General features: G+C 54.3%; 1 protein-coding gene across 1 annotated transcript; it reads left to right on the forward strand.

Annotated features, from left to right (window-relative positions):
- Positions 1–150: 150 nt before the first annotated feature.
- Positions 151–7,015, forward strand: MRM1 (mitochondrial rRNA methyltransferase 1). The gene is made up of 5 exons (XM_030962677.1): positions 151–900; positions 1,357–1,450; positions 1,976–2,096; positions 5,959–6,078; positions 6,214–7,015. The coding sequence occupies exons 1-5, from the start codon at positions 248–250 to the stop codon at positions 6,261–6,263; spliced, it is 1,038 nt and encodes a 345-aa protein (XP_030818537.1). The 5' UTR covers positions 151–247; the 3' UTR covers positions 6,264–7,015.
- Positions 7,016–13,603: the final 6,588 nt, after the last annotated feature.

The raw sequence follows: 13,603 nt of genomic DNA on the forward strand, positions 1-13,603 counted from the left end.
GGGTCACTGGGGGTTCCGGCCGGATCTCCCTGCTATTCCCGATATCCGGGGTATGCCGTTCCCGGGGCTCCGGGATGCTCCGTTCCCGTTCCCGGTATCCCCGCCGGCCGCCAGGGGGCGCTGCCGCGCGGGGCGTGCCGGGGCCGCCGGAACCGCGCGTCCGCCGCTCCCGGTGCCCCGCCGGGATCCCCTCGAGCCCCGTCCGTGCCCGGGCTGCGGAGCGGGGCTGGCTGTTTCCCCCCACGCCATGGAGCGGGCGCTGCTGCCCCTCCTGTGCCCGCGGGCCCTGCGGCTGTGCCGGGCCGGGCTCCGGTTCCGCTCCAGCCGCGGGGCTGAGCAAGGAGCGCCCCGAGGCCGCGATCCCCCGGAGGCTTCGGGGGCCGGGCGGGGGTCGCGCACCGGGCGGGAGCTGTGGCGGGCACAGCAGGACCCGCCCCGGGCCGGCACGGGGAAGGGGCTGGAGCGAAGGGCGCCGTCCCTGGAGAGGACCAAAGGCTCGGAGATCCTGTTCGGGGTGGCCCCGTGCTGGCTGGCGCTGGCCCGGGCGCGCAGGGCGCTGTTCCGGCTGTTCCTGAAGGAGCAGCGCGGCGGCCCCGGGCGGCCCCTGAGGGCCGAGCTCGCCCTGCAGGCCGCGGCCCGCGGGGTGCCCGTGCTGCACGTCCCGGGCCGGGCGCTGGACACGCTGTGCCGGGGCCGGCCCCACCAGGGAGTGTGTCTGGAGGCGGCCCCGCTGCCCTTCAGGAGCCTGCGGGACGCTGAGGAGAGAGATGGAGAGAGCGGGGACCGGCAGCTGCTGTGGCTGGTGCTGGAGCACATCCAGGACCCCATGAACCTGGGAGCCCTGCTGCGCTCCGCGTACTTCCTGGGGGTGGACAGAGTGGTGGCGACCCACAGCAACAGGTACGGGCCACTCAAACACGTACGAGACACAGAAACAGATCATGAGACACAGCAAAAGGTAACGAGCCACAGAAATAGGTACAAGACACACAAGAAATGGGTACAGGCCACAGAAAGTATGGGCTCCTCCAGCCCCTTTTCCTCACAGACAGGTTTCCAGCCTGCATCACTCAGCTGTTGTTTAGGGAGATTTCTGGGGCTGATCTGTGTAGAGCGGGATTTGGGATGTTGCTGCTCCACAGGAAGGCTGTGGGATGTGGGGTTCCAGGCTCTCCCTGGGCTCTCCTTGTTTAACCTATTCTGTGTTGCTGTTGTCCCTCCTGTGACCCGTTTCCTGGGTTAATTCCTGAGCCCTCCTATTCTCCATAGGACAACACATCCGTGTAGTGAGCGGGATCTAAAAATTCCCCTGCATTTCCTCTCGTGTGACACTTGTCCATTCTTTTCCCCTTGCAGTTGCCCCTTGACTCCCATAGTGAGCAAAGCCAGCGCTGGAGCCATGGAGGTCTTTGATGTGTACAGCACAGATGATCTGCAGGGCTTCCTGAAGGTACAGTGAGCCACTTGAATTTTTTTTTCCTTTTTTTCAAGAAAACTCAAACACCGCAGGTATGACATGGAGGGGAGGCACAGGGGAAGCCCTGAGTTATTTGCAGTGTCTGTGCTGGGACAGCCCCAGCCCCATTCCAGCAGGTAGGGGGAGAGGGTGGCTGTTTTTTCTGGGAGCTGGAGGTACCAGGACAATCCTGCAGCTCTGGGGGTGCTGGGATTTGTCTCCCTTCTCCTCGGGATGTGTGGCAGAGCAGCTTCCCAGGGCCCAGGCACACGGTGGCAGCATTGGGCAGCCTTTGGAGCAGGGAATGGAGGAGGAACCAGGGCTGGGGGGAGCTGCTGGGAATCTTTTCTCCCTGTGCAGTGAGGTGTGAGAGGGAGCCCTTTGCAGGTAAAAATTGAAGGCATGCCAATAAAAACTCCTAGACAGCTTAACTGAAAATGTAAAATATAGAGTGCTTGCATACACGAGTTCTTTTTAAGCTTGAGTAATTGGCAGTTCTTGATTTCTTTCCTTTTCTAGGCTAAAAGTGCAGAAGGCTGGGAAGTGGTGGGAACAGCCAGCAGGCCTGAGGATGTGGAAGGTGTCCCTGTCATCAGCTGCTCAGAATTCCGGTGGGACAAACCCCTTATTGTAGTGATAGGTACTGCCATTTCCAGAGCTGGGGGCTGGGCTTCACTCCAGGGCTTGTTCCAGGTCTGGGAAAGAAAAGCTGAGAGGGAATGATGGAATGGTGTGGCTGTGAGTGAAGCAGGGGCTGGCAGGAATGGGGGGAGCTGAGGGGGCTCCCAGCAGGAGCAGTTTGTGGATGCACCCAGAGTTCAGCAGCTGAGGAGGGTCTGGGGGGCAGTTTTGGTGCCAGGGCAGTCGCAGGGTGGTGTTTGCTTTGTGTTCTGTATTTTGATCTGTGCTGGAGCCCCAGGTGTGGATTTTCTGAGCCCCAAGCTGAGGGAGAGCCCTGGAGGTGTTTGCTCTTCCTGCACAGAGCTGCTCGGGGAGAGCTGTGCCACATTTCCCCTTAAAAACCTGGAATGTCTGGTCTGGGAAAAACCACCAGGGGCTGTTGCTGGGCACGGTCTGGGTACAAAGCTGGGCATGGTCTGGTACACAGACGGGCATGGGCATGGTCTGGTACACAGACGGGCATGGTCTGGTACAAAGCTGGGCATGGTCTGGTACACAGCTGGGCTTTGCAGCCACCCCTGAGAGCAGTCAGGGCACACCTGGGAGAGGGCAGGACGTGCTGGCTGTGGAGCAGGAGCAGAGGAATCTCCTCCCTGTTGGAGCAGTGGCTGCCACTTCCCTGAGCACTGAACTGGGCAATTCCTGCAGGGAATTCTGCCCGCTCTCTCACCTTTTGTAGGCACAGTTTGGACTTGTGCAGCCTCCCAGAAGGTGAAGGGGAGTAGCCGCTTTGTGGCAGCTGGAGAAAGAAATTCCCCCAGGAATGCAGCTCCAGGCACCTGTGTGTGGCCGTGCCATGTCCCCTGCTTCTGTCACCTGGCACAGGAGCTGGCTGGAGCTTTCACACAGAGTCCTGCTGGCCAGGAGCCAGGGAGGGGCTGTCATCCTGCCCCGTGCTGGGGCTGGCTTGGCTCGGAGGATATTCCTTTAATTAAAATGTTTATTGAACTCCTGGAAACACTGACAAGACAACGCTGCAAATCTGGCATCTCTACAAGATGTGTGGAGCTGTATTCCAGGGGGAGCAGGGAGGCTGGCAGCTCTGCTGATTGCCCACGAAGAAATGCATCCCACAAACGGCGGCAGCACCCGCAGACAGGCAGGGGCTGGGAGCGGCAGCGGCGTCGTTACCTTGAGTTATGAGAGATTTCTCCAGGAAAAAGTCCAAATATCCTTTTGTCAGGGGAGATTGGAGGCTGATTGGTAGATGCATGAGGAGAGCTCCCGGACCTTGCAGCAGTAATGATTTCAACTCTCTGCTGAGCACTAACTCTTGGCTGAAAAGAAAATTGAACATTACGGTCGCCTGATGCTGGGCTGGTTGGGAGAAACATCCTGGATGTGAATATGGAGCATTCCTGCAGCTGCAGGGAGCAGCAGAGATAATTCAGCCTGGGATTGAGCTCCCTGGCACCACACAGATTGTCTTGTAAGTTAAGCATTTGCAGGCTGCAGTTCCCCCTCCTGGCATCCTCGCTGGCTTGGCAGAGAGTGATTTGGACAGTCCAGCTTAATGTTGTCTGCACTGGAGTCATTGCTGGAGGCGACAGACAGCTCAGGCTGGGAGCCTGGTGCACACAGGAACAGATTGGGAGCACTTAGATGGCTGAGTAAGAAGAGTTTCTGGGTAATTTGTTCTTTTTAGACCTTCAGTCTTTAGCTTGGGGTTTAAGGATCTTCACAGAGCTGCTGGTTTTATGGAGATGTTAATTTTGCATATTTTTCTGCTGCTGGATCTGAATTTCCTGCAGTGGGATCTACAATTGTGAGTGGTGTTAATTGTAAGTGGGGCAGGAAATGTGGTTTGTTGTTTCTCCAAGCTCTGGTCTTTGAGCTCTGTCAGTGAGGGACGAAGCTGAGAGGTGCAAGTTAAAGATCTGAAGTGGGAAGCGTTTTGTTCACCAGTCTAAACGAGGATTTCGTCTGATTCAGTCAATACTCCCTCCCTTGTGTCACACTGTGCAAGTCTTTTTGCTCCGAATTTATCTCTCCTAATTATTTTAAGCAGCCAGGGCTTTGTAAAAGCTGGAGGCAAAATTGGTGCCTTTATTGGGAATTGTAAGACCCTTATGAGAGGCAGGAGAGGATTTCTGCAGGAGCCATTGCTGCTGTCCCAGTTGGAGAGTCCTGTGGGAGTGTGGTTTGAGAGGCTCAGGAGGCAAATACCACTGTAAGGTGTAAAACCTTTCCAGGAGACTATTTCTGGCTTTTGTAAGCATCCCTGGAGTAGTGAGGAGACAGGCAGGGCCATGGGAGGCCTGGCTCTCATTCCTGGTGTCAGCCTGTGACCTTGGCTGAGTCCCCCAGGCCTTGTGTGCTCTGCTGGCTGTTACAGCAGGAGGGAGGGATTGGTCAGGGTGGGGTCAGGGGCTTCTGAGGGCTCCCTGACCCCAGCCACAGGGAGGACTGATTCCTCTGGGAATTTGGCCAGGACTGATTCCATCTGGGAAAGTGATGCAGGATGCATCACCCAAAGCATCCTCTTCCTACCCAAAGTGCAGCCCAGTAAAACATGAGGGGGAAAAACCCACCTGGGAATGATGGCAGTTCCATCCCTGTGTGCTCAGGGTATAAAACCCACCTGGGAATGATGGCGGGCCTGGCAGTGCGATCAGGGGGCCTACGTGCCCCCACACTGGTGTGGGGCTCAGCCAGCTCAGGGCATGGCTGTTGCACTGTGCCACATGCTGGGCCTGTTTGCCAGGGGTGTTTGGGATGAGCTGGCCATCCTTGCAGCCCTGGAGCTGCCTGTGCTGCTGTAAATAACAAGAATAAAGGATTCTTTGGGGAGCCAGGCAGGCTGGGAGGTCCAGGGCCCTCTGCATTTTCACCTGTCTGCACACAGCATTGTTTAAAGCCTCTCCCTTTCCATTTCCCTTTGTGACAGTGTGAGTCAAACAACTACTAATGACCTGGGATAGATTTCAACTCTGTTTCACCAGTGTATCAGCCCAAACATATCAGGGCTGCTGCCTGGTTTAACAACTAATCAATTGAAGCCTCTGGTTAAACTGTCTGCATGCACAAGTTGCACCCAGCCCTTGGGGGGTGTGTGTGTGTGCTGGGAAGGCTGGAGCTGTCCCTGGCAATGTGGGGTGTGCTGGGGCAGAGCTGCCCCGTGCCAGTGCCAGCAGCCTGTGCCCACGGGGAGCTCTCTGCTGGCGCTCTGCTCCCCGCGGGGTCTCTGTGCTCATGTGCTGTGTGGATATTCCTCAAAACCACTTCAGATGATGGGGGGCAGATGCAGGGTATGGCTGCACTGAGAAGGCCCTGGCAAAGGAGGAATGAGGAGCAGGACTCCATTGATATCAAAAGGCTGATTAATTACTTTTTTATACTGTATTATTCTGTACATCTAAACTGAATCTGCCAAGCACTCAACCCTGCACACACTGCACTGATCTCATGACTGTCACCCAACAGTCCTGACACACACACACACCTGGCCCTGAGAGGCCAAGGAAACAAAACACCATCACTGTGGGTACACAATCTCCACATTGCATTCTGCTCTGGCACAAACACAGGCACGGCAAATGGTAAGAATTGTGTTTTCTTCCTCTGATGTTCAGAGATTGTGAAACCCAGAAATGTTCTTGGGAAGAATTGTGCCTTGCTTTTCTCTGTGAAATGTGGGGCTACATAGGGAGGGCAGGGAGGAAGGTGCCAGGCTCCCCTCTGGGGCTCGGTTGTTCTGTGGGAGCTGGTGAGGTGGCTGAGCTTGGGGAGTGTCACAGAGACAGAGCACCACCCAGAAGTGCCCTGAGGAGGGGAAGGGAGTGGCAGTGCTGGCTGAGCTGAGCAGTGTGTGTGTCCTGCAGGCACTGAAGGGGAGGGCCTTTCCCTGCAGACCCAGCTGCAGTGCCAGCAGATGTTGGCCATCCCCCCCGGCAGGGCGCTGCACCCCGGCATCGACTCCCTCAACGTCTCCGTGGCTGCAGGTGAGAGCAGTTCTGGGCACCAACCCCGCAGCTTCTGCACTTAACAGCCAGACATCCAGGCACACTGAATGCTTTTCTTGTGGTTTGGAAAAAAATAAAATCCCTTAATATTTATGTATTTTTGCTTGCCTACAGGTATCCTCCTGCACTCCATCTGCAGCCAGAAACGGAGGCATGGAGATTGAAGTCCTCTTTCTGTGGTGGGGGAAGCTGCTCAGGGTGGATATGGAAATGCTCTTCCCAGGGTCTCCACCATCACTCTGAGTTCCAGGGAGACCCCAGAGACCTGAGCTGCATTTTGGCTGCTGCAGAAGCCACCAGATCCCTGACTTAACACCAAAGGCAGACCCCTGACGTTGTAGGTAACACCTGGGAGGAGCAGCTGTGGGAAGGCAGGCAGGTCTGGCAGCAGCCACTTTTGGCAGGAGAACACCCAGGGATGGCTGCCAGCACCTCTGCACTGGGGACTTTGTGCATCACTTGAGCTCTGGGGACAATTTGGGCTGTGGGTGAAAGTGCCCTGTGCCCCTGGGCAGCAGCTGCTGAGTGCCAGCTGTGCCTGGGAACCTCTGGAGCTGGATTTTCTGTGTTTGGTTGTAAACCAGGTGTGCAGCCCTGCCAAGGGCTGGCAAACATCTGGAGTGGGGGGGGGAAATGGAGCCCGTGGAAATAAAGCTTTTGTAAAGATTGGTTGTAGACTCCAATTAATCAATTTTGTGTCATGTAAATCCAGAGTGTGATTAGTCCTTTAGGTGGGAAGAGGGATCTGGAGCTCGTTTCCTTCTGGGGAAGTTTCCTTTCCAAGCTGGGCTGATCCTACTGGAGGCTGAGGTGCCCCAGGACCACTGTCCTGCTGGTGGCACCGGGGTGGCTCCATTTGCAGCTGTCCTGCTTGAAAAACCAGGCTGGTTAAATTATTGAGAGCCAAAAGAACGTTATCACTCAGCACCTTAATTATTTTATTTAGCTACCGTGGCCCTTTGCATAGGATTCTTCATTAACACTTAATTTACAGTGCCCTTTAGGGATAATTTCAAACAATTCCGTTCAGTCTGCCCCCTCCCCACTTCCAAATGAATAAGTAAATCACTCTGAGTGACTAATTAGGAGTTTTTTCTGAGCTCAATGAAGTCTGTAAGCCCTGGTCTGTGGGGGTGTTCCCTGTGTGTCCCAGGCACTGGGGACACTCCCGGTGTCTGGGATGGAGGACAGGGCATGGAGCTCCTGAAAGGTGTGCAGGGCTCCCTTCTGTGGCTGTGAGGGAGAGGAGGGTGCCTGGGGTGTGTCCTGAGGAAAAGGACAAACCCCAAATCCCTCTGAAGTGACACCATCATACAGACAGGGCTGTGTGACCCAAATCCACAGGGAGCAGGAGAACCCTGAGCTGGTGCCTTGTGGGCTGAGAGCTGGTGCATTTTGGGGGCTGAATTTGCCCTTTTTTCTGGTTTAAAGCTGAGAGGAAAAGGCTGCAGGCCCAGAGGCCTCTGGCAGCCCCGTGGAGCTGCTCAGCAGCCCAGGGTGCCCCAGCAGAGGGTGCCCGTGGCTCAGATTTGCTCATTTTCCAGAGCAAAGATTCCAGGATTCAGCGCTTGGCTGACTGAATCCTTCCTCTGGAGCAGCAGGGATCAGGGTAAAGCCATTTCTTCATCCTTCACCTACAGCTAAGCACGTTTATTTCCCATCTCATAGAACTGCTGTTTCTCCCTTTTTGTTTCCATTTTTTTAAGTTCGTCTCAGCAGTGGGGAGGCACTTCCTGGCTTTGTGTGCCTGGCAAAGCCGGGCTCTGTCAGGCTGTGCTTGGCCATCTGCTCAGCCCCTCTGTGCAGGAGGCAGCTGGGGAACCCTGCAGCAGCTCCTTTACTCCTGGAAGGCTCCCAAAGAGCTTTGGGACCTCTGTGTCCACTGCAGTGGGAGGAGGAGCTCCTGCTTGGCCACCACTCCAGCAGCCATCTCCACTCTCCTGTGAACTCCCCACTCCTGTATCCATGGAGCACCTTGCTTTGGCACTGGGGCATCAGACAAGGCTTTTTGGGAGTTGCTTGAGCTTGAATTTTAGAATTTGAGTCCATAACTTGGACTTTGCTGCTTGTGAGGGCACTGAATCCCACTCTGCATGGCTCTGCTGTTCCCTCTGATCCCATTTCCCTCTCTGGTAAGTTTTAGCCCCATTTTCCCCACCTGCAGTGACTTTTGGATGGAGCTGATGTTTTGTCCTCCTGCCCCAGCCCCATCCTGAGGCTCTGAGGAGCACGGGGACCTCTGCTCTCTCCCACCTTTGGTGCTGGAGCTTTGTGCTGTGCCATTTGCCCTGATCTAATAAATGCAATCCATTAATTGGATCATTGCCTGCTTCTCTAGTTAATTTCCTGGATATTTTTAAATGTTAAAATGTAGTTTTTATAGTCTTTCATTATTTTTAGCCTTAAGCTTGACTATAATCGTGCCTGTAATGTAACTGTAAAAAACTCCCAGCTTTATATCATAAAGGGGGACATTAATTGTCATTTTTTGTGTACATCAGCAAGATCAAAACGTTTCCTGATTACTTCTGTTTGTACATAGAGTCTCTTTGATATTTAGATATGAATAAAGTGTGTGTTTGTAATTTGAAAGTCAATTCTTCCCTCCCTGCTGCTTGTCATGGATTCCTTTCAGAGGCTTATTTACCAAATTGATTTTAAAATTTACTAATTGCCCTTCCAGAATGATTTCTCAATAATCAAAGTGTCTCTAAGCACAGCGGCAAAATATTTGTCCTCCTTGATTCACAAGATGAGTTCAGCACCAGCACTGCCTTATCTCAGCCAGAGGAGAACCCCAATGTCCCATCTCCCAAAATCCACCCAGGGAGCTGTGGCTGGGAGAGCAGCTCAGCTCCTGCCCCACGTTTCCCTTTTGTGCTCAGGGTGTCCCCACTGCTGGAGAAATCCCATTCCACCCAAAGCAGCTGGAGAAATCCCATTCCACCCAATTCACTGCTGGGTCCCAGTGATGTTTTGGAGGCTGGAATGGCTCTGGGACAGGGGACACCTTTCCCTCTGCAAAGGCCAGGCTGGTGGCAGGGGAAGGGAGAAGCCTGGGAATGCTGCTGAGGATGGAAATGGGAATGCTGCCGAGGATGGGAATGGGAATGCTGCCGGGGCTGGGAATGGGAATCCTGCCGAGGATGGGAATGGGAATGCTGCTGAGGCTGGGAATGCTGCTGAGGATGGGAATGGGAATGCTGCCGAGGATGGGTTTGCTGCCCACGGGGCACCTCCGGAACGCGCAGCCCCGATCCCGGTTTGTAAATGTAATCAACCTTGAGGTCTCGTTACTTCCACAGGTGCAATTAACATCACCATCTGCTAATCCGTGATTAACGATGTTTACAAATAGGCTACAGCACGGGAAAATGGGCTGGCACTCTTTGGGGCTTTTTTCCCTTTGTTTTTTTCCCCTCCCTGCTCCAGCACAGGAGGGATTGCCCCATGGAATGCTCCCCCCACCCCTCCATTAATTCCCAGACATTTTGCATTTTCCTTATTTAAAAGTGCTCTTAAAACTCCAAACCAGCTGCAGGAATGAAGGGTTCAAATCAGAAGGTCAGTGCTGCTAAATGAGATTTAATTGCATGGGGGTTGAGGTACAAACTGATGAATCTGAATAATAAAACTTTGTGGGGAGCAACATATGGTGCAGTTTAAAGCGAATTTTTATCGATCATCCCACAACTGATGTGTTAATGGGATGGCAGCCTTTGCTTTGGGTTTGATATTGACGTGGAGTTTTAATAATGTCACACAGGAATATTGTGGAGGGGTTTATAGTTTAAAATAATAATAATAAAAAAAAGAGAGTGTTTTCTATTAACTGCCTTCTTCTTGTCTAGGAGAGAGGAATACATTACAAGGCTGCCGTGTGTCCTCCAGATCTAGGTTACATGTAATTGCTCAGTAATTGGTAGAACCATGTAAAAGCCATGGTATCTGCCAGTAAACCCTCCTAAGTTACCATGAAATTGGAGTGTGATATTTATTCCCTACAAAACTGCCTGCCCAAACGCTGTGTGGGATCTGGCGGTCAGTGCAGAGGAGTTCCTGCAGGATCCTTTAACCTCCTTGGGCCTCAGCCTCAGGGTTACCCACCCTAAATAATCCTGGAATGGTTTGGGTTGGGAAGGGAGCTCAGAGATCATCTCATCCCATCTCCCACTGTCCCAGGAGCTCCAGCCTGGCCTTGGGCACTGCCAGGGATGCAGGGGCAGCCACAGCTGCTCTGGGCACCTGTGCCAGGCTCCCCACCCTGCCAGGGGAGGATTTCTTCCCAGTATTCCATCTAAATGACAGCTATTAATAATCTAATATATATAGATTAGAAATAACAACAACAACAATAATAAAAATAAAATAACCCTCTAATTATTACAGCTGTGTCAAGGCTCAGCGCAACATGACGGGAGCTTGAAGCTCTCATGTTTTCAGCGGGCAGGGAGCAGTAATGACACGTGAGGTTCGTCATACGTAAGAAGCTCAGTTTGATTACGCCAAGAAGAAGTCATATCGCCAGAAGCCTGCGGAGGGGCTGTGTATAAACCCGGCGGCGGCAGAAGCGGCGGAAACGGGGGCGGGACCGGGCTACGGCCGCGGAAGGGGGCGGCGGGGCGGCCGTGGTTGCACGAGGCGGCGGAACCGCGGCACGCAGCCGCTCTCGGCCCGCCACGCAGCGGCGGGAGCGGGAAAGCGACCACGGGCGGCGGCGGGGCGGCCTCGGCAGCGGGAGATGATCCCGGGGGAGCGGCGGGAGGCTGCTGCGGGGGGCAGGCGGGGGCAGGCGAGCGGCGCAGCCGCTGGCCGGGGGCGGCTGGGCGGGCGGGCCGCGAGCCGCTCGGGCCGTACCGGCGGGCGAGGCCGGGCTGGGGGGCGGGCGGGCTTCCCGCCGCAGCGTGCACAGGCGGCGGCGCTGGGGACGCGGCGCGGCCGCGCCAGGCGCGCTCGGCACCGCAAAACCGGGAGCCGCGGGGACTGCAAAGACGGAGCAGCAGCGACGGGGCTTGGGCCAGCACCGGCGCCGTGTCGGCAAACGGGGCGAGGGGGAATTGGGAGGCGGCAGGAGCGGCCGCGCTCGCGGGTAGCGGGGGAAAGCGGCGGGAGTGAGGGGCGGGGGCGGGAACGGCGGTACCGGGACAGCAGGGACCGCGGGCGGCAAAGGCGGGGATGGCGGCAGCGGTGGGAGGGGCCGGGGGCACGGAGGGCGGGGCGGCAGAGTGAGCAGCGCTGCGGGAACCGGAGCCGTGCGGTCCGGCGGGGAGGCGGGGCCGTGTCCCGCACGAGACTCGCGGCCCGAGCGGAGCTGGGCGGGGCGGCTGCTGCGCGCATGCGCCGTGCGGCAACGAGCTCAGGCAGCGCCCTGGGAGCTGGGCCCGGCCCCGCGGCAGCCACGGCCCCGCGGGAGAGGCTGTTAAAGTGCTGTGTTCAAACGGTGTCCCGAAAGGCTCTTTACGACAGTCGCGCTTCATACAGCACCTTTTACGACAGCTGCGCTTCACGGCACCTTTTACGACGGTCGTGCTTTACGACACATTTTACGACAGTGTTGCTTCACTGCACCTTTTACGACAGTGTCGCTTTACGACACCTTTTACGTCAGTCCATTACGACACTCTTCACGACAGTCGCGCTTTACGGCACCTTTTACATCAGTCGTGCTTTACGTCACCATTTATGACAGCTGCGCTTTACGACACCTTTCACGACAGTCGCGCTTTACGACACCTTTTACGACAGGCGTGATGTACGGCACATTTTACGACAGTTGCGCTTTACGGCACCTTTCACGACAGTCGCGATTCGTGGCACCTTTTACGACAGTTGCACTTTATGGCACCTTTTACGACAGTCGCGCTTTACGGCACCTTTTACGACAGTCGTGCTTTACTGTACCTTTTACGACAGTTGCGCTTTGTGGCACCTTTCACGACAGTCGTGATTTACGGCACCTTTAGGACAGTTGCGCTTTACGGCACCTTTTTACGACAGTGGCAATTTACTGCACCTTTTACGACAGTCGCGTTTTACGGCACCTTTTATGACAGTCGTGCTTTACTGTACCTTTTACGACAGTTGCGCTTTACGGCACCCTTCACGACAATCGTGCTTTACGGCACCTTTTACGACAGTCATGCTTTACGACACCTCTTATGACAGCATTACTTTACGGCAGCTTTTACGACAGTGTTGCTTTGCGGCAGTTTCATGGCACTCGCGCTTTACGGCACCTTTTACGACAGTTGCGCTTTACAGCACTTCCTTTTATTGAACTTTTTCGTCACTTTACGGCACTTTACAGCATTTTATGTTTTTTATTTTGTTTTTCATTTTTTTAAATTAATTTTTTAAATTTTAAGTAATTTTTAATTTAATTTTTATTTTCAATTTTCCTATTTTTAAAGCTTTTTATTTTATTTTATTTGGTGCTGCCCAGACCAGCCCAAGCCAGTGATTGTGGTGGTGTTTGAGGGTCCCCAGGACGAGGGGAGAGATGAGAATCTTGACTCCACCTTTCAGAAGGCTGATTTATTAATTTATGGTCTCTATTATATTAAAAGAAAATGAGATATTACAACTATACTAAAAGAGCAAGGAGACATCAGAACGCTGGAAAGGAATGAATAATAAAAACCTGGGACTGCTCACAGCCCCAACACAGCTGGACCATGATTGGTCACCAAGCAGAAACAATGCACAGGAGACCAATCCAAGCTGCCCCTGTTGCTGAACCATCTCCAGCCCACGCTCCACAGCCAGCAGATCGTTGTTGGTTCCTTTTCTGTTCTGAGGCTTCTCAGGAGACAAATCCCAGCGAAAGGATTTCCATCAAACACGTCAGTGCCAGGGGATGGCACAGGCAGTGTCGGCTGGCCGAGGTCACTGTGTCACCCCTGCCAGCCCGGGTGTCACAGCAGGGAGGAGAGAGCTCACCCTGTGCTCACCCTGCAATGCAGAGCAATACAACACACACAGTAACACAAGATGATAGCCTTTTTCTATTTTCATTACATGAAGATTTATGGAGATTTTTGGAGCCTTCAGAGATTAAATATTTCTCAGTACACTGGGGATACCTCTGTGGGTCACCTGTATTTTACCTTCTTGTTAAACAGGACATCCAAAACTGTTCCCAGCTGGGCAATTTCCATGATTTAATTTCCAGCCCTGGGGCCTCACTTGGAGGAGCCTCCTCAGGAGTTTTTCCCTGCCAGGTCAGTGATGGCTCCTTGGCACTTCTTTCAGCAGAGCAGCAGCGATTGCCTCACCCCTGATCAGGAGTTTTACACTTTAAAACTGTAACACAGTGCTGGGAATTGATGGGAAGCTAAACCTGGCTGGTTTAGGAGCTGAGCAGTGATGTGCCCATCCCCTGGGTGCACCCTGTCCCCCAGGCAGGGCACACTTATGGCAAGGTTTGGGACTGACAGTCACCCTTTTCCCCAGTGATCATTCCTGGCACCCCAGCTCCATTCCCAGGGCAGCATTTTGGGGTGAA

This window comes from Camarhynchus parvulus, chromosome 19 (genome assembly GCF_901933205.1).
Source record: "Camarhynchus parvulus chromosome 19, STF_HiC, whole genome shotgun sequence".
NCBI lineage: Eukaryota > Metazoa > Chordata > Aves > Passeriformes > Thraupidae > Camarhynchus > Camarhynchus parvulus.

Coding starts and splice junctions, on each gene's coding strand:
- MRM1 (XM_030962677.1), top strand. CDS start 248: ATGGAGCGGGCGCTGCTGCCCCTCCTGTGCCCGCGGGCCCTGCGGCTG. Junction 2,097..5,958: donor ACCCCTTATTGTAGTGATAG/GTACTGCCATTT, acceptor TGTGTCCTGCAG/GCACTGAAGGGGAGGGCCTT. Junction 6,079..6,213: donor CAACGTCTCCGTGGCTGCAG/GTGAGAGCAGTT, acceptor GCTTGCCTACAG/GTATCCTCCTGCACTCCATC.